Source organism: Furipterus horrens, unplaced genomic scaffold (genome assembly GCF_987537825.1).
Source record: "Furipterus horrens unplaced genomic scaffold, mFurHor1.1.pri manual_scaffold_11, whole genome shotgun sequence".
NCBI lineage: Eukaryota > Metazoa > Chordata > Mammalia > Chiroptera > Furipteridae > Furipterus > Furipterus horrens.
In genome coordinates, this window is record NW_028327181.1 from 54,245,577 (window position 1) to 54,262,455 (window position 16,879).

The 16,879-nt window shown below is 50.4% G+C and overlaps 3 protein-coding genes across 4 annotated transcripts; all 3 read left to right on the forward strand.

Moving 5' to 3' along the window:
• TRAPPC1 (trafficking protein particle complex subunit 1) lies at positions 1-1,731 on the forward strand. 2 transcript variants are annotated; one of them, XM_090290491.1, is made up of 5 exons: positions 1-117; positions 331-429; positions 578-648; positions 1,007-1,145; positions 1,426-1,731. In XM_090290491.1, exons 2-5 carry the CDS (start codon positions 331-333, stop codon positions 1,552-1,554), a joined length of 438 nt encoding a protein of 145 aa, XP_090146617.1. In that variant the 5' UTR covers positions 1-117; the 3' UTR covers positions 1,555-1,731. The 2 variants fall into 2 exon arrangements, with proteins under 2 accessions (XP_090146617.1, XP_090146616.1); XM_090290490.1 differs by lacking the exon at positions 1-117 and adding an exon at positions 124-220.
• Positions 1,732-2,633: 902 nt separating this feature from the next.
• KCNAB3 (potassium voltage-gated channel subfamily A regulatory beta subunit 3) lies at positions 2,634-9,695 on the forward strand. The gene is made up of 14 exons (XM_090291265.1): positions 2,634-2,907; positions 4,249-4,292; positions 4,382-4,419; positions 4,664-4,743; positions 6,466-6,510; positions 6,596-6,640; positions 6,850-6,893; positions 7,091-7,177; positions 7,399-7,484; positions 7,639-7,759; positions 7,845-7,939; positions 8,033-8,153; positions 8,323-8,411; positions 8,668-9,695. The coding sequence occupies exons 1-14, from the start codon at positions 2,666-2,668 to the stop codon at positions 8,743-8,745; spliced, it is 1,215 nt and encodes a 404-aa protein (XP_090147391.1). The 5' UTR covers positions 2,634-2,665; the 3' UTR covers positions 8,746-9,695.
• Positions 9,696-14,434: 4,739 nt separating this feature from the next.
• Positions 14,435-16,806, forward strand: RNF227 (ring finger protein 227). Its single transcript, XM_090291108.1, has 2 exons — positions 14,435-15,194; positions 15,295-16,806. Exons 1-2 carry the CDS (start codon positions 14,675-14,677, stop codon positions 15,348-15,350), a joined length of 576 nt encoding a protein of 191 aa, XP_090147234.1. The 5' UTR covers positions 14,435-14,674; the 3' UTR covers positions 15,351-16,806.
• Positions 16,807-16,879: the final 73 nt, after the last annotated feature.

Consider the following 16,879-nt stretch of genomic DNA (forward strand, 5'->3'; position numbering starts at 1 on the left):
CGCGTCGATGACGTCACCAGCCCAGGGACCTCTCCCGCAGCCGCGCTTAGACCTTCTGGAGCCTGGGAACCGGGACGCGCGTGCGTGGCCCCGACGGCCACGAATTGGCTGAGAGAGGTATTGGGACGCAGATATTGCTCGGTTGCCGCGCGGGGACCCGGTGGGGCGGGGCTCCGCAGAAACCGGAAGGATCTACTGACGGCCTCTCGGAGCAGTTCCGGTGAGCTCGGGGGAGGGGGCCCCGCTTGGTTGGAGGGATCCGGGACAGAAAACTGGGGCTCACGGAGGGTGGGCGGTCCCGGAGCACGACTCGCACTCTGTATCCTGCAGATGACTGTCCACAACCTGTACCTGTTTGACCGAAATGGAGTGTGTCTGTATTACAGCGAGTGGCACCGCAAGAAGCAAGCGGGGATCCCCAAGGAGGAGGTGACGAGGGCCCTCGCAACCGGGTGACCTCGCATCTCCAGATGCACATTTTCCCAGTCCAGTCACCCCTCTCCAAACCCTGGCTCGTTCCCACCCTTGGCCTGTCTCCTTCAACAACCGAGAGCTAACTCTGCCCCTCTCCCTCCAGGAGTTCAAGCTGATGTACGGGATGCTTTTCTCTATCCGCTCGTTTGTCAGCAAGATGTCCCCGCTAGACATGTACGCGGAGTCCGCCCGGAGTCAGAAGGGATAAGGAGGGAAGGAGCACTAGCCTTGGGAATTTTGGGGTGGGGGAAACTTTCTGGAGTGGAAGAGGCATTTGGCCCCCAGAGAGGGGAAGGTAATCCGGAGTGGGAGTGCTGGAGCTGGAAAAAGAGGCGGTGGAGAAAATCTGAAGGTAGAAAGGTTAGATGTGGGGGCCCTATGGGAGGGGCGGGGCTGGGAAACGAGAGGTGTCTTTACTCAAGCAGGATCCTACAAATGTGTTCAGAGAAAAGAGTCAACCTGGAGAGCATTAGAAGTATCATTTAGGGAGAGATTCCACTCCCATTCCTTAACATCCTCCTCATCTCTGCAGGAAGGATGGCTTTCTGTCCTTCCAGACTAGCCGTTACAAACTCCATTACTACGAGACGCCCACTGGGATCAAGGTTGTCATGAATACTGACTTGGGCGTGGGACCCATCCGAGATGTGCTGCATCATATCTACAGTGCGGTCAGTGCCAGCCCCTGGGACCCTTCCCCCAAAGCTCCTCGACAGCAACAGCCATGCAGAGCCCCAAGACTCCTTCAGATTCCCTACAGGGATCCTATTGTAGTGTATCTCTATTGAAGTAAGAGTTTTCAACACTCCCACCACCAGTTTCTCCTCTAGGAGGACTTGGCCTCCCAGCCCTAGATCCTAGTGCATTTGCACATCCCTGAGTTTATACTAGGTTTGGAGTTGGAAACAAGAAGTGTCCAAAGCCTGGCTCTAACACTCTTCCTCTCCATAGCTGTACGTGGAGCTGGTGGTGAAGAATCCCCTGTGCCCGCTGGGACAGACTGTACAAAGTGAGCTCTTCCGCTCCCGACTGGACTCCTACATCCGCTCTCTGCCCTTTTTCTCTGCCAGGGCTGGCTGAAGGAAGCGCCCTACCTCACCCCTCAGGAGAATCTCTGTCTGCCTGCTCCTCCAACCCCTCTAGCCCCCAGGCAGCCCACCCTGGTACCCTCCCCATCACCTCCAAACTAGGCCCCCTCTAGTTTTATCTTCTACCAGACGCTTTGAGAAGTACAGAATAAATTTTTTGTCACCCTCTATGGCTTGAGTGTGTCAGTTTGGGAGGTAGGTCAAGGGCCCTGTCCCACTCATGGAGGCATGAACCAGGGTGGCCACATTCCCTGAGCCGGCACGGGGCTTTTACCATGGGTTTCTCAACAGCAGCACTACTGACATTTCCGGCTAGATAATTCATGGGGGGGCGAGGGGAGGCTCTCCTGTGCTTTGTCTTGGACGCCACTCACTAGATGCTGGTAGCATATTCTTCCCCATCCCCAGTAATGATAGTCAAAATGTCTTCGGATCTTGTGAAATGTCCCCTGGGGGACTAAATTGTGCCCTATTGAGAACCACAGGACTGGAGGGAGCCCGACCTGCCTTGGGTCCCATAGGGTACCGAAAAGCACCCTCCCTGGTTCTGCTCTCCAGCTCTGAGTATGTACTGCACACCCAATATTCAAGCTGTAGAGCTTCGGAGGTGAGGTTTATGCAGATACTGGTAGGTTTAACCGGGAGTTGGGCGGGTTTATGCAGATAAGGGGGCGGTGCCTGCATGATGATTAGCTGAGCTGGCTGCGGACGCCGCTGGGAGCCTAGCAGGTCCCGCTGCGGCTCAGGCTGAGGTGTCATCTCTTCCCCACAACTCGTCCCTAGGTCCCTACCCTCCTAGAATCGCCCTCCGCCTTTACCGTCATTCATTATTCCCTCCTCCTCCCTGCGCCAGTGCCCCAGTAGACAAATAGCTCCACTCGTGGTTCCCCTTGTGTTCCTCTCCTCCCACCGCAAACCCCGCGACCTCCAGCAGCCCTCCCCCGCGGCCCGGTCCTGCCTGCTGACTCCCTCTGCAGCCTCCTCAGCCTTCCCGCTCTCCTCAGCGCTCCAGCCACACAGCCCGGTTTGTCCGCCCTCGGGCTTCCGGGCTTCCGCCCCCTCCCACCCTCTCAGGGCCCCCTCACCGGCCCTGGCCAGCCGGCATGCAGGTGTCTATCGCGTGCACTGAGCAGAACCTTCGCAGCCGGAGCAGTGAGGACCGTCTGTGTGGACCCCGGCCGGGTCCCGGGGGCGGTAATGGTGGGCAGGTCGGCGGGGTGCATGGGAATCCTCCCGGAGGAGGAGGGCTGGGCCCCAAGGGCCGGGCCGCAGTGGTCCCCCGGCCCCCAGCGCCCGCTGGGGCCCTCCGAGAGAGCACCGGCCGAGGCACTGGCATGAAATACAGGTATGGGGGTATCCGGGCAGCCCACCCCACCTGCTCCCCTTTCCTGACCCGAGGATTCCTGGGATGCCGCCGGGACCCCTCAAACTTCTCTAAGAAGGTCCCAGCTCATTCTACCTCTTCTTCCCATCACCGGCACTCCCTTAGTTCGTCTGTCTCTTGGTCTCCGTCGATACCCCTGACTAGGAGAAATTCAAGTTTACCAAGATTGATGGGTCCTGTCAGACCCCAGGGATGCTCCTGAGCTTTTCTCCTCACCCCCAGAAAAGCCAGGGACGCATGAATCCCCAGGCTGCGCCTCCACCCACTCCCCAGATAGAGTGTCCTTGGGTTGGTGTCCTGGGGAGAGGGGGGAGGAAGGAAAGGGCTTCTCACTCTGGCCTGCTCTAGGCGCCTGACCCAGATACTGCTCCCGCCTGCCCCATGGGCCCAGTCTCCTGCAACCTTTCTTGGGGGACAGAAGTGGGACCCTGGGAAGGGTGGACGACATGGCTCAACCCCATGCTGAAGAACAGGGGTTGAGTGAGAGCGGTGGACTGTAATGTAACGGACTTGATCTCAGAGAACTGCTGGGCTCTCAGAACTAGCAAGAGGGAGAGGGAAGGCAGAGGGGGCTCCTGCTTGGGAGTGAGCAGAGATCACTGATCTGACCTAGCTTTGCCAGTTGAGGAATCTGATCCCCTCTATGTGGCAGCCCTGCTTGGGAAGCTGAGCTCACTATCTGAGTGGGGGCTTTGGGAGGAGGGGGCTCTCTGGTTCAGAGACAAACCTCACAAACAGGAGCAGAGGAGTGGAGGGAGGAAGAGGGAAAACTGGCCTTTCCTGTCATTCCTGTCATACTCTTCACCCAGGGGTCCTACCTACCTTTGTTGGGGGTCTAGCCTATCCAGGGACCCTTGCCTGCCTGAGTGCCTGGATTTGACTTGGTTTACCCCTCCCACTCTGGTGTCTGTCCTTTAGCATAGCACTCTGTCTGGAGGTCTATTTTCACAAACTCAACACAATCAGCCAGTCACATTTCTTCAGTTGCCCAACTCCACACATGCCAGAGATGACTCAAACACAAACAAGATCCCACCAGAAGAAACACAAACCAAGGCAGCACGTCTCCAGTGTGACAGGGGGGATGAGAGGCATGAAACAGTGGATCCGGAGGAACAGCCATTTATTGGTTCACTTACGCTATGGGCACAGCACTGCCCGATTCAGTAGCCCACTGGGTCTAGTTTCTTCAGTCTGAGACACCCTGAGGGCTTCTCATTCTGGAAGGAGAGGAGCTGGGAGCTGATAATCTATGTCCCTAATGGAGGCTCCACACCTTCCTGCTACTTCTGTCTCCTGCAGAAACCTAGGAAAGTCTGGTCTTCGGGTGTCCTGTCTTGGCCTAGGTGAGTTAGAAAGAAGAGGATTTAAGGGAAGGGTGCTCTTTTATGGCTTGATTCCCACAGTTCTCACCAGCCTGGCTTCTCTCTTGCAGGTACCTGGGTCACATTTGGTTCTCAGATCTCGGATGAGGTATAAGTGATGGGACCTAGAAGCAGGGTGAGGGGCTATGAGGGAACCAGAACAAGGGGAAATGGACTTGGATAGGGCTTTGGACAACAAGCACAGAGAATGGTGAATGGGATGCAAGGCTGGAGGGGGAGGAAAGGGGAGGGAATGTGGAAACCAAGGCCGAGGTGCTATGGGCTGGAGTGCAGTGAGGGAGGTAACTGAGGGGCCAGTGGTTGATCTTGAACTCTTTCTCTCACCTCCCTAGACAGCAGAGGATGTGCTGACAGTAGCCTACGAGCATGGCATAAACCTGTTTGACACCGCCGAAGTGTACGCAGCTGGAAAGTAAGGACTGGGGTGAAAGAGCTTAGTTATGTTTAGAAAGCTGAGAGAACATCAGGGCTTCATGTTTTCCCTCTTATTGTTGACCGGCAATTTTATACAAAAGCTGTGCCATATCACTGGCTATTTTTTCGTAATTGAATATGAAAATGGAGCAATTTACAATTTTTATTTTTTTTTACAAAATCCTATATTACTCTCAGTTTTAAGAACTGTATAAGCTAAAGCAAGTGTAAACACAAGTTAACTCATTATCGGTCAACAACGTTTAGGCTTGAAAACACAAGTTTTTTTGTGACCAGTCAACAATGTGTTAAGAACCTTGGAAATTCTGCCAACACTAAGTTCTAACCTTTCAGCCAGTGGGCCCCGAAACATTATGGGAATCATGGTCCCAAACATCAGTCCCCCTCCAGCTTAGAAGGCAATGGGCAGTCAAAATAAAATAAAACCAACAAATATGTCTTGGGCATCAGTTATGTGCAACTGTGTGGGGATTGCAAAGCTAAATTTTCAGACACATCATGCCACATCACACACCATGGATTCACACTGGAGTAGCCAAAACCTGCGTTGACCTACCCCTTCCTCTTCTCCATTTGACAAACTCTTCTGCTCATCTTCAAGACTAGGCCCAAATGTCAGCTCCTCTAAGAAGCCTTCACATAATTCTCCAAAGTTGGTAACTACCCTCTTCAGTTCCCAAAGCACTTTATACTGTCCTCTGACACACCAGTATCAGTTACTGGTTCATGTGGCCATATTTGCTGCTCAGCTGGGATTCTCCTCCTTCCATGAAATTGATCTTGTTTTTTCCCATATCACTTAAGTACCTATGCAGAGCAGGCAATGCTTGTGGGATGCCATCAATACGCCTTCAAGAAGCTCACAGTCTAAGTGGTTAAACAAACAAACCAAGAAGACAGGGAGATATGAAAGACTGAATTATAGTCCAGTATAACAACTTAAGACTTGTTACACCTTAGGTCATAATTAAGTGCCAAAAAATTGTGTAACCCAATGATTTTCAACATTTTTCATCTCATGGCACACATAAACTAATTACTAAAATTCAATGGCACACCAAAAAATATAATTTTGCTGATCTAACAAAAAATAGGTACAATTTTGATTCATTCACACCAGATTGCTATTGTGTTGGCTGTTGTCATTTTTTTAGTTTGACAATCTAAGGGAAAAGAGGTCCATGCCCCTGACTAGTTAGGTGTTGCATGTTTTAAAAATTCTTGTGGCACACCAGGTAAAAATTGCTGGTGTAGCCAATAACAGCTATGGAAACTGACGAGAAGGACTGACCATAGTCTATAGCATTCAGAGAACATTTTCCATTCTCCTCGGAGGTAGACTCTGAGCTAAGCTTTGGGGATAGGTGGGGTTTTGCAGAGAACCAAGGGGGAGGGCAACACAGATGGCCGGAACCAGTGTCGCCCTAGTCTGTTCCACTTCCCTCATCCTATTCTATCCTTTCAGAACTCAGAACAGAGCTTGGCACACAGTTGAGTGATTGAATGAAAACTGTGTTACTGTACCCCTAGTTCCAGGAGCCTCTTTTATTTAGTCCAGGATGGGGCCAATGGCCCAATGGGTTCCTGGTTTATGCTCCACTTTACAAGAGAGAAAATTGGTTGAAGGAGAAGGTGGGGAAGAGGGGAAAAACTGATCCACCTTTGAGGGGTCAGTGCTTCTAAACTGTCTTTCTTCCAGGGCTGAAAGAACTCTAGGCAACATCCTCAAGAGCAAAGGTTGGAGGTGAGAGTGTGTTTTGGGGGGTTGCTGAGGATGTGATCATCAAAAAATCCTTTTCTTGCTGGTTCTCCCATTTCTCTTTTTCCAGGAGATCAAGTTATGTCATCACCACCAAGATTTTTTGGGGAGGACAGTAAGTGGCTGCCCCTCTATAACTGGGGAGATCGACATAGAGGATGTGTGAAGGTGTATGGGGTAGGGGTGGTGACAGCTGTCCCCACACTTGTTACCAGGTCTGCTTCCTGCCTGTGAAAACCGAGCAATCCCTGTTCCTCATGGTGCCAGGCCAGCCCTGGTCTCCTACCTTTGTAGCATCTCATCTTTGACTTCCTTTTCCTACAGGGCAGAAACTGAGCGAGGCTTGAGCCGCAAACACATCATTGAGGGTGAGAGTTAAAGACTGGGAAACTCAGGTGGCTTGGTATGGAAGCCAGAGGGGCTGGGAACATTCTCTGAAGGTCTTGGGTTAGAGGCTTTGAGTAAGAAAATTGGGATTTAGGCGGCCATGGCAAAGGGATAAGGTCTGAATTCTTTAGAAACTGAAGCTGAGGTACTTACCTTCCTCTCCTCATCTCTACCCCAGGCTTGCAAGGATCTCTGGAACGTCTCCAGCTGGGATATGTGGACATCGTCTTTGCTAATCGCTCAGACCCCAACAGCCCCATGGAGGGTAAAAGTGGCACCCCAACCCTCAGCAGGAAGCCAGCCCTTGCTCAGGAGGTCTCCCAAGCTCCACAGTGGAGGCTCAGACCCCAGGACTTAGACAGGGAGGGAGGCAAAAACAGATACCAACCTCTCTGGGGTTTTGGTGGGGCAGGCAGAGATCTGCAGATCTGGAGCCCTGGATTCCAGAAATCTGACAGTAAGGCTTTCCCTCTCCCATACGCCTAGAGATTGTGCGAGCCATGACCTATGTCATCAACCAGGGCCTGGCCCTATACTGGGGAACATCCCGATGGGGGGCTGCAGAAATCATGGTGAGTGTGCTATACCGCGTCCCCCTGTCCCACAACTGGTTCCCACTTTTCACATGACCATTCCAAACTCCACTCTATTGAAGGGAGGAGGAGTAGAAGAAAATGGAAGGGCTGCTCTGACCCCCACCCCCCATCTCTTTCCTACCATACTCAGGAGGCCTACGCCATGGCCAGACAGTTCAATCTGATTCCTCCAGTGTGTGAACAAGCAGAGCACCATCTGTTTCAGAGGGAGAAGATGGAGATGCAGCTGCCAGAGCTCTACCACAAGATTGGTTTGTAGGCCCCTCATCCCTACTTTTCCCTTGGGTTCCCCATTACCTTGGTCCCTTTCCCCACATCCAATCCTCTTCCTCTTAGGTGTCGGCTCAGTCACCTGGTCCCCTCTGGCCTGTGGCCTCATCACTAGCAAGTATGATGGACGAATCCCAGATCCCTGCAGGGCCACCATCAAGGTGTGATCTCGGGGCTCAGGATGGCAGGACTGTGCTATCTTGGCTGTTCTAGGGTGGTGGTGGGGTCTTTGGCTGATTCTCTGTGGCCTCCAGGGCTACCAGTGGCTCAAGGACAAAGTGCAGAGTGAGGATGGCAAGAAGCAACAAGCCAGAGCCATGGACCTGCTCCCCATCGCTCACCAGCTGGGCTGCACTGTGGCACAGCTTGCTATTGGTGAGACACTGTCAAACCCGGACCCTGCAGGGAACTTGTCTCCTCCTGAGACGCCCCTAAACCCAAGCCTGGTTTGCCCTCAGGGAGAATCCTCTTCCTCAGAGGCACTCCTGAAGTCCATATGCTCACTGTTACCATCAGTTCTCTTGTTTTCCTCCTCTGGCCCCAGCATGGTGTCTCCGCAGTGAGGGTGTCAGCTCGGTCTTGCTGGGGGTGTCCAGTGCAGAGCAGCTGATAGAACATCTGGGTGCCCTACAGGTGAGCTGGGGGACTCAGGCCGAGCCCATCTCTGTCCCCTCCCCAGTAGTCAAGGCCTCATTTTCCAAACCCAGAATGGGCCTATGATGTCACCCATTTTGCCCATGAGAGGTCCCAGGTGACAAGGTAAAACAGACACAGCTGTGACTATTTCCCTGCCACTTGGCCCTCTGTGCTACTCCCCTGGGTCCTATAAGTTCATGCACCCAAACTTCATGACCTTCTTCAGTCACCCAACCACCCCATTTTCCTCCAGGTGCTGAGCCAGCTGACACCGCAGACTGTTATGGAGATAGACGGGCTCCTGGGGAACAAACCACATTCCAAGAAATAGTCCGTCGGGGGCACAGGGACCCAAAGCCGGGTCTGCTGCACCACCGCGCGCCTAGAACTGCTTCCCCACACCCACCTCCCTCCTGCTCCGGATCCCTTCGAGCAGAGGCAGGAGCCAGAGGGGCCCCGTCCACTAACGAGTTCCGGCTTTGATAATCGATATGCATGAACAAAACCCTATCCTTCCGCAGTGGGGTTGAGAGAAAAAGTAGTCTGCTGCTCCCTGCTGGGTTCTCCTAGGCCTTTTTGCTAATCCCAGGCATGAGCTACTGGGCCGTCCCCTCTCTGCCATTTGGTCTTGCTCCCTTTCTCTTACCCCAATAGCCAAAGTCCATTAAAAAACAAAATGGCAGACTTAAATGCAGAGTACCTCAAGTGGCCCTTGAAATGTCATCAAGGGGGTAATATCTAGAATAAGAAGTGAGTTGTGATGTCATCTGGGACAACGGAAAATGGGGCTCTTACGTTATGCCGTTATGCTGTACAAAGGAAGCCAGGCTGGCCCTGGCAGGAAATAAATGATAATCTTTGGGAAATCAGGACCCTGCCTCCCAGCCAGGAGGTGGAGGAGAGCTTAACACTAGAATTAGTGTTAATCTGTTGTTTCTGCCGAAAGGGTGCAGGGGTGGGAAACAGAGTGACACAGCACTGACAGAGTTGGAAGTTTGACGGCAGATGCGCAGCTGGGCCAGGGTAGCTCTTGGAAAACTCATTTGGGCTGCACTTCGCAAGAAATAGTGACAGGCTTTAGGTCACAGCAGAGATATGGGGTTGGCAAATAAAGGTCTGGGGGGGGGGGAGACTTTTGAGCTTTTAGCAGGACTTCCTACCTAGCAGTAGAGGACTGCAGTCTTCCTCCTGGCAATAATCTTAAAGCAATAATTATGCCCCCCCCCTTCTGTAAGACTTTCCAGGGAATTGTAAATAAAATCTCAGCTTAATCCTTCCTCACTCACTGCGTCTGACATTGCAGGGGGTGAGAGATTAGGGTCTCAGTCTCAAGTATCTGGCCCTCTAACCCCCTGGCATTAGAAAGCTCCACTACTAGCTTTCTCTCCATTGCTCAGGTGCCTCAGTGACCCAAGCATTGTGCTCTGAGTCACTGCTCTCAACAAGGACCGAGGCACCAGATTACTCAGGCTCTGGTTTCCAACCTTCCTTCTGGTACCACATTCCTTAGAACCTAGGGAGATCTGACCTCGTAGTCTTTTTCCTCCATCTGACACCATTGCCCTAGCTTTGTTTTGAAAGTTTTAACAGCCACACTTCTGGTCTTGTACTTCTTCAACTTCTCTCTTGTCTGATACCCACACATATGCCAAGGAACTATCTTGGTGGTTTTCTTTTTTTTTTTTTAAGTATTTTATTGATTATGCTGTTACAGGTGTCTCAATTTTTCTCCCTTTTCCCCCTTCTGCCTGACACTGCCCTTCCCTCCAGCAGTTCCCCCTTCTTAGTTCATGTCCATGGGTCCTGCGTGTAAGTTCTTTGGCTTCACCCTTTCCTGTACTATTCTTAGCATCCCCCCTGTCTATTTTGTTCCTACCAATTATGCTTCTTAGTCCCTGCACCACTTCCCCATTTCTCCCCCTTCCCCCTCCCAGCTGATAACCCTCCAAATGTGATCTCCATACCTATGATTCTGTTCCTGTTCTGGCTATTTGCTTAGTTTGTTTTTGTTTTTTAGATTCAGTTGTTGATAGTTGTGAGTTTGTTGTTATTTTAATGTTTATAGTTTTGATCTTCTTCTTTATTACATGAAATGTTAAAGAAGAAGATAAAGAATCTTGGTGATTTTCTTGTGGCTGAGTGGGAGGGGCTGTTCTGAGGTTGAGGTTTTGGAATTTGGTGAAGGAAAGGTAAAATGAAACCCAGTCTCTGGTTGAGATGATACAGAGAAAGGGAAAGGGGTTAGTTATCATTATAAAGGAAAGAAGAAAACAAGTGAAAGATTAGGTGTGAGGGTGGCAGAAAAGCAACATCAAGAGGGATCATTTCAGATACCACCCCTTAATCTTCCCCAAAGGACTCTGATTTCCCTGAGACAGAAAGTGGGTGGAAAGTTACAACATTTAAAGATCACAAGGCTAGGAAGGATAAGATTTGCCTTCCTTAAAATACAGCCTCACCATCTCCTGCTACTCATCCTTGATCCTAAAGCTGAGAAAGCAAAGTCAAGTCAATTTCCAAAAGAAAAACAGCAGCATGCCATTTTCTGGGTTAACAACCAACCAGATCAAGTAATGAATACTTACATCCCACTCCTATCATCTTCCACTCACTTTGGAAGACTGTGGAGGAAACAAAGAGGTAAAATGTATGACTAAACTATGATTAGTTATTCTGTAACGAAATACATGAATTTATAAATTCAAAATAGTATTCTCTTAAATAAGTACCTTGGAGAGTTATGCACTTACTTTAATAACGCCTCCCCCATTTCTCAAAATATTAAAAAAAAAACAAAAACAAACTCCTTATAAATACCTTCAAAGGCAGTTTAGAACCCCCTTGTAAGAAACCTTTCTTTATTGTCACAGCTCATTTACCACATTTATCACTCTACCTCATTATTTGACAAGTATTTATTTACTGAGTCCTACTATGGGATACAGTGGTGAACAAAATCAGACTCAGAACAATTTTTGTGGAACTTACAGATGGGTAAAACAAACAAATAACCCCCAAACAGAAACTTGAGTTGTCCAAAGTTCAGAGGAAACGCTGCACTGACAGCTGACAGATGAGTAGGTGTTGCTAAGGTCAAAGCAAGAGAGTTAGGAGGATAGCATACAAGAAAGCATTGTGGCAGAAAAAAAATACAAGCGAAAAGTCTCCAAAGCCAGAGTGTCTAAAGACGGAAGGGAAGCACGACGTGAGACATGGGTGGGTTCAGAACATAGAGAGCCTTATAGGGCATTTTAGAATATTATCTTTATCTTAAGAACAGTAGGAAACCCTCTAGATTAGTTATCTATTGATACACAACAAATCACCTCCAAAATTTAGTGGCTTGAAACAACTTCTAAACACTTCATTTTTTTCATGATTCTGTGGGCTAGCTGGGGATGGGGGGTTCCTCTGCTATTTTCATCGAGGCTCACTCATGTGGCTAAATTCAACTGACAGGAAAATCCAAGATGGCCTCATTAGTACAATTCACTGTTAACGCTGGCTATTGGCTGGGGCTCCTCAGTTCTCCTTCCGGTGGCCTCATCCACCACTGGTTTGAAGTTCCTTACATGGTAGTGTAAGGGAAATATTGCAAAGGGACAAAGGCAGAAACTGCAAGGTCTCTGAAGGACTATGCTCCAGAATTCGTCACTTCTGGCACATTCTATCAGTCAAGCAAGTCAGGAGGGTTAGGGAAATAGACCCCAATTCCTTCGCCTCGATGGGAGAAGCACACTGAAAGGTTTAAAACAGGAGTGCAAAGGGTGTGTGGTAGGACATGATTGAGTTTAAGATTTGGGAAGATCACTCTAAGCAGTGTGGAGAAAAGCTTGCAGAAGGCCATAACTGTGGACAGACTAGTTAAAAGACTCCTTTCAGGGTCTAAGCAAGAGATGATAGCAGCTTGGACTAGGGTGGGGTACTGGAAGTGGAGAAAAGTAGGTGGGTTAGAGGGATGTTTAGGAGGCAAAATGAACTGGGCTTGGTGATAAGTCAGTAAAGGAAGATGAAAATGAGGAAGTGTTCAAGAATGACACCTAAATGTCTGGAGTTGGATGAAGAAAGAAGAGAACTCTGGAGGAGATGCTGATTTGGACAAAGAGATCATTGGTTTGTGTTCCTGGAGATAAGAAAGGAAGTAACTGGATATCCAGGTCTGAAGCTTAGAGAGGCTTTGACTGTCAAACACTTTGGAAGCATTTATATAATCAAATCTACCTTAAAGGTTTAAGATTTAATCACCAACTGGAGATATTAAAAGGTGTGAGATTTCTGAACACCATTCCGAAGAGAAGTTCCAAGACAGTTTTGAATTATGACAGTGTCATTGGAATGAGTAGATCATTTCCCCCAAGTGACCATGAAGACAATACAACTAACTCAGAAGTTCTGAAATGTTTGCTTTAAAAAAATGGTATACCTCCTCACAAAAGATTACTTTCTACAGTTTTAACAATCTAGTTCAAAAGCAAAACCAACTCTGCATTGTCATGGGTGTAGAGAAGCCCATCTTGTACTGACCAAGAGAGATAAATGGGTGTTGAAAATGTTGGGTAGCGAGAAGTTATCTCGTCGGCAGCCGTCCGTCTCGAGAGACGATGGTGTAGCTTCTTAAGAGTCTATCTGCACCGCCGAGAATGGCTGTGCAGTCCGACTCGGGAGTGACACGGTATCTGTCTTCTCCCGTGTTGAATCGACATCTTGCGATGACACTGGAGTGTCCTCTCCAGTGAAGCTGAAGCTACAGAGCCTGGGCAGGGTGATATGGAGGGTCTGCTGTTGCCCATGCAGCAGACCCCCCCTCTCTTCGCAGCTGAAGGGTCCAAGGGAAAGACGGAGTCAATACAGCTTGGCTTCAGGTGCGCCGCAGGAGTTGCCGGTGTTGACTACAACATCAAACCGCCTAGGGACTCCGGCTCCGGATTTTCTGTCGGGGTTTACTCCCTTAGCCTTTCCCCTGAAGAGGTATGCCGCAAGGCAGCGGAGGTTTTTTGGAGTCAGAGTTTTCCTTCTCTGATGTGCCCTGACTGGAAGATCGAACCAGCGACACTTAGCTCGCAGGCCGACGCTCAATCCGAGAAGTTATAGTGAACACAATATAGGCTGGGGGCACATGATAATAATTATAGCTAATATGTGGTGTTTACTCTGTGCCAGGCACCGTTCTGAGCCTTTACATATATAGGTTCATTCAATCCTATTATTATCCACATTTTATAGATGAGGAAACCAAGGCCCAGAGAAGTTAAGTAAGTTGCTCAAAGTGTCACAACTATTAAGTAGTGATGGCTGGGATATAAACTCAAGCCAGCTGGTTCAGATATTACCTTCACACCAGCACCTGGATTGCAGGTCCAGGAGAGGAGGATCAGGAGGAGGCAGCTGGGGATGGGTGTGGCACCGCAAGGGAATGTTGGCTTGTGAGTACTATGTCCTGTTTACCTGTGAGAGGAGTCAGATCCCTGAGTCAGAATTCATGCTGGGCTGCTTTGCTGGAACCATCATGGTATGTGGGTGTCCAGGCCTGGCTACACCGGAAGGAATGGATTCCCAGCATTCCTAATGCCATGGTCCTGAAATCTAAGTCCCTCTTTAGGCTGAAATGTCAGCTGGGAATAGAGCAGTTTGAGAAGAAAACAACTGGGGGAACCGATCTTGCAAAAACACAGGGGGGTCATGTATACTAAGGCCAGACTGAGAGCTACTGCCAGGCAGCATCCGTTCAAACATCTAGGAGCCCACTAAAGATTGCGCAGAACGGACACCGTCACTGGCTGAGGAAGGTTGTTTGGGTAGGGTTGTGAGAGTGCAACTGAATGAAGAGACCCAAGGGGCTGCAGAGACGCGTGCCAACGGCTGAGGTGGGGCACAGGAAGGGGCCTGGGGATTTGCGCATGGTGGAATTAGAGAGCACCGGCTTTGTGTTGGAGGATGAAGGAAGGTGTGGAGAGAGGAGAAGGCTGTGAGCCTCTCATCGCCCCAGTCCCGGCACCAGTTGGGCCTCCTACCCCACACCCCGACCAGCTCCGGCAGCACTGACATTCCCGGCCTCCGGCCTCCACCGCCCCCACGCGTGCCGCGGCAGGGAGCGGCCGGACCACTGCGTGACGCCTCGAGGGGCGGGGTCTCATTATTAAAAAGGAGCAAGAGGCCGCGGCGCGGGCCCCAAGACCTGACCGGGGTCACAGGGAGGACCAGCTCGTTCTGCCCACAACGTCGGCCGCGTTAGCGACACCCTCGAGTCCGCGGTGGGCACCATGCAGCTCCTGGTAAAGGTGCCGTCTCTTCCGGAGCTGGGAGAGCTGGACTGCAACATCTGTTACCGGCCCTTCAACCTCCGGGGCCGCGCGCCCCGCCGCCTGCCCGGAACGGCGCGCGCCCGCTGCGGCCACACGCTCTGCACCGCCTGCCTGCACGAGCTGGCGGCGCGCGGTGACCGCAGCGGAGCGGCCGCGCGCGTGGTGCGCTTGCGCCGCATCGTCATGTGCCCCTTCTGCCGCGCGCCCACCCCGCTCCCGCGCGGAGGGGTCACTGCGGTCCCTGTCGACCCGGACTTATGGTCGCGATTAGAGGGCAAAGCGCGTGCTGAACGTGAACCTGATGAAGCAGGTAGCCCGGTAAGGGAAGGTGGTGACGCCGACCAAGAGACCGACGATGAGGAAGAGAAGAGTGAGAAGCGGACTAGGTCGAGGAGTGCGGGGTGGCGCGCGTTCCGACAGCTCTGGGACAGGTTGCTGGCGTCCCCGCGCCGCTGGCGGCGCCCGCTGCCTAGCAACGGTGAGTGGCCACCTCGGGACGCTGCGGGGGGAGAGTGCCCAGGAACGCCGGGGTTAGGCTGCATCCTCCTGCTGCTACTAACCCTTCTTCTTTCCCCCAGTGCTGTACTGCCCAGAGATCAAGGACTTTGCCCACATGACCCGCTGCACGCTGTAACCCCGGGACCCGGAAGTGAGGCCGAAGGAAGGTGGGAGCTGCATTCTCAGGGTGTGCGCTAGTACAAGGGGCTGATGCCGAGGCTACCCCCTCTCCCACCCAGGATTGGCACTGACGAGGAAGTGCAGCCGAGGGCGGGAGGGAACGCCCAGGGAGGTGTCGATGCTGAGCTGGGGAGGCTCCTAGACGAATCGCCCCCATCTGCTGACTGTGCCAGCCTTACATATTCAGGATGGAGTGGCCCAGGATGATAAAAACAGTCTGCATTCCCGTGGGAAGAACACAGATTGCTTCCTTAGCTGTGACTTGGCTGTTGTCCAGGGCAGCTCTGATGTGTGGGAACAACAAGTCCCATTTTAGCAATTCTGTGTCAACGGTCTGAAATTATCAAAAAGATGGAGCAGGAGAAAAGAAGCTGATTTCCAGGTCACATTAATCTCACTTCTCTACCACGTAAGAGAACTAAGAAAATTAAGCCGTTTGGTTTCCCTACCCCTCCCTTGACCTCAGTGCTGGTATGCCTACTGTCTCCCTACTCTCAGTACTGTGTTCCTAAAATTATGGAGATGCCTCCTGCCTTGCTTCATTTCAGAATCTCCCTTCAACTTGTTAGAGCAGGTATCAGAAGGTCTGAAGAAAATTAATCTGAGGCACCAAATTAGGGCCTATCAAGGATAGAGGGGAGAGATATTTGGTTAAGGCATCATATTTTAAACTTTTGATATCTGTATTTTTATAGTCAAAGGGAAACACTGTCACTACTGAAAAAAAGATGCCCATTTAATCTTGTATCCCATAGTTGGACTTCTATTGTATGCTATGGATTCTATTTTTTAAATCCCATCAATATCTTACAGTACAGTCAGTGTGAAGTTGTTGAAAGCGCAAAATCTCAGGATTCCACTTCAGACTTACGGAATCAGAACTTGCATTTTAACAAAACTCCCAGGTGATCTGTGCATGTTAAAATTTAAGCATTGGTCCACATCCTAGATGCTCTAGGATATTACCATCTATGGGTCAAATATTTAGAACACAAATGGTATTTAATAAATTATATGCTATTTTATTGAAGGTCCTAAAGTGACATTCTGTTGAAGAACTCAATTCTTCATGTGCATAGTTGTATTTTCCTGAGTTAAAAATGTGAACTTAAGTATAAACCTCAATTTTTGTACCCATATTTGGCTTTTTCCCTGTTAAGTCTCAGCTTAAATGTCCTCTCTTTGGGGAGGCCTTTCTCAGCATTCAGCTTGGTGTTGCCCCTTCCCTCACCCTCTGTACTGTAATGCCTTGTTTTATGTTCACTTCCTTTATTTTCAGATAGTGTTGTTAGTGCCCTCCCCCCGCCCCCAACTAGAGTATAAGCTTCATGAGAGCAATGACTGACTTGTGACACTGACTAACCAGTGTTAATGTATAGTGTGTACTCAATAAATGTTGGATTTATCTTAAATTCTTTAACACTCAAAAACTGATTTCTCTTGGCCTCTGAGCGACCCTGGGAGTGAACAATACAAGCCAAGGAA

What these genes read in the sequence shown, in the direction of transcription:
- TRAPPC1 (XM_090290491.1), top strand. Translation starts at nt 331, where the DNA reads ATGACTGTCCACAACCTGTACCTGTTTGACCGAAATGGAGTGTGTCTG. An exon ending in CGGGGATCCCCAAGGAGGAG is followed by an intron (nt 430 to 577) that starts GTGACGAGGGCC and finishes CTCTCCCTCCAG; the next exon opens with GAGTTCAAGCTGATGTACGG. An exon ending in TGCATCATATCTACAGTGCG is followed by an intron (nt 1,146 to 1,425) that starts GTCAGTGCCAGC and finishes TCCTCTCCATAG; the next exon opens with CTGTACGTGGAGCTGGTGGT.
- KCNAB3 (XM_090291265.1), top strand. Translation starts at nt 2,666, where the DNA reads ATGCAGGTGTCTATCGCGTGCACTGAGCAGAACCTTCGCAGCCGGAGC. An exon ending in AGAGCTCTACCACAAGATTG is followed by an intron (nt 7,760 to 7,844) that starts GTTTGTAGGCCC and finishes TCTTCCTCTTAG; the next exon opens with GTGTCGGCTCAGTCACCTGG. An exon ending in CCTGCAGGGCCACCATCAAG is followed by an intron (nt 7,940 to 8,032) that starts GTGTGATCTCGG and finishes TGTGGCCTCCAG; the next exon opens with GGCTACCAGTGGCTCAAGGA.
- RNF227 (XM_090291108.1), top strand. Translation starts at nt 14,675, where the DNA reads ATGCAGCTCCTGGTAAAGGTGCCGTCTCTTCCGGAGCTGGGAGAGCTG. An exon ending in GCGCCCGCTGCCTAGCAACG is followed by an intron (nt 15,195 to 15,294) that starts GTGAGTGGCCAC and finishes TCTTTCCCCCAG; the next exon opens with TGCTGTACTGCCCAGAGATC.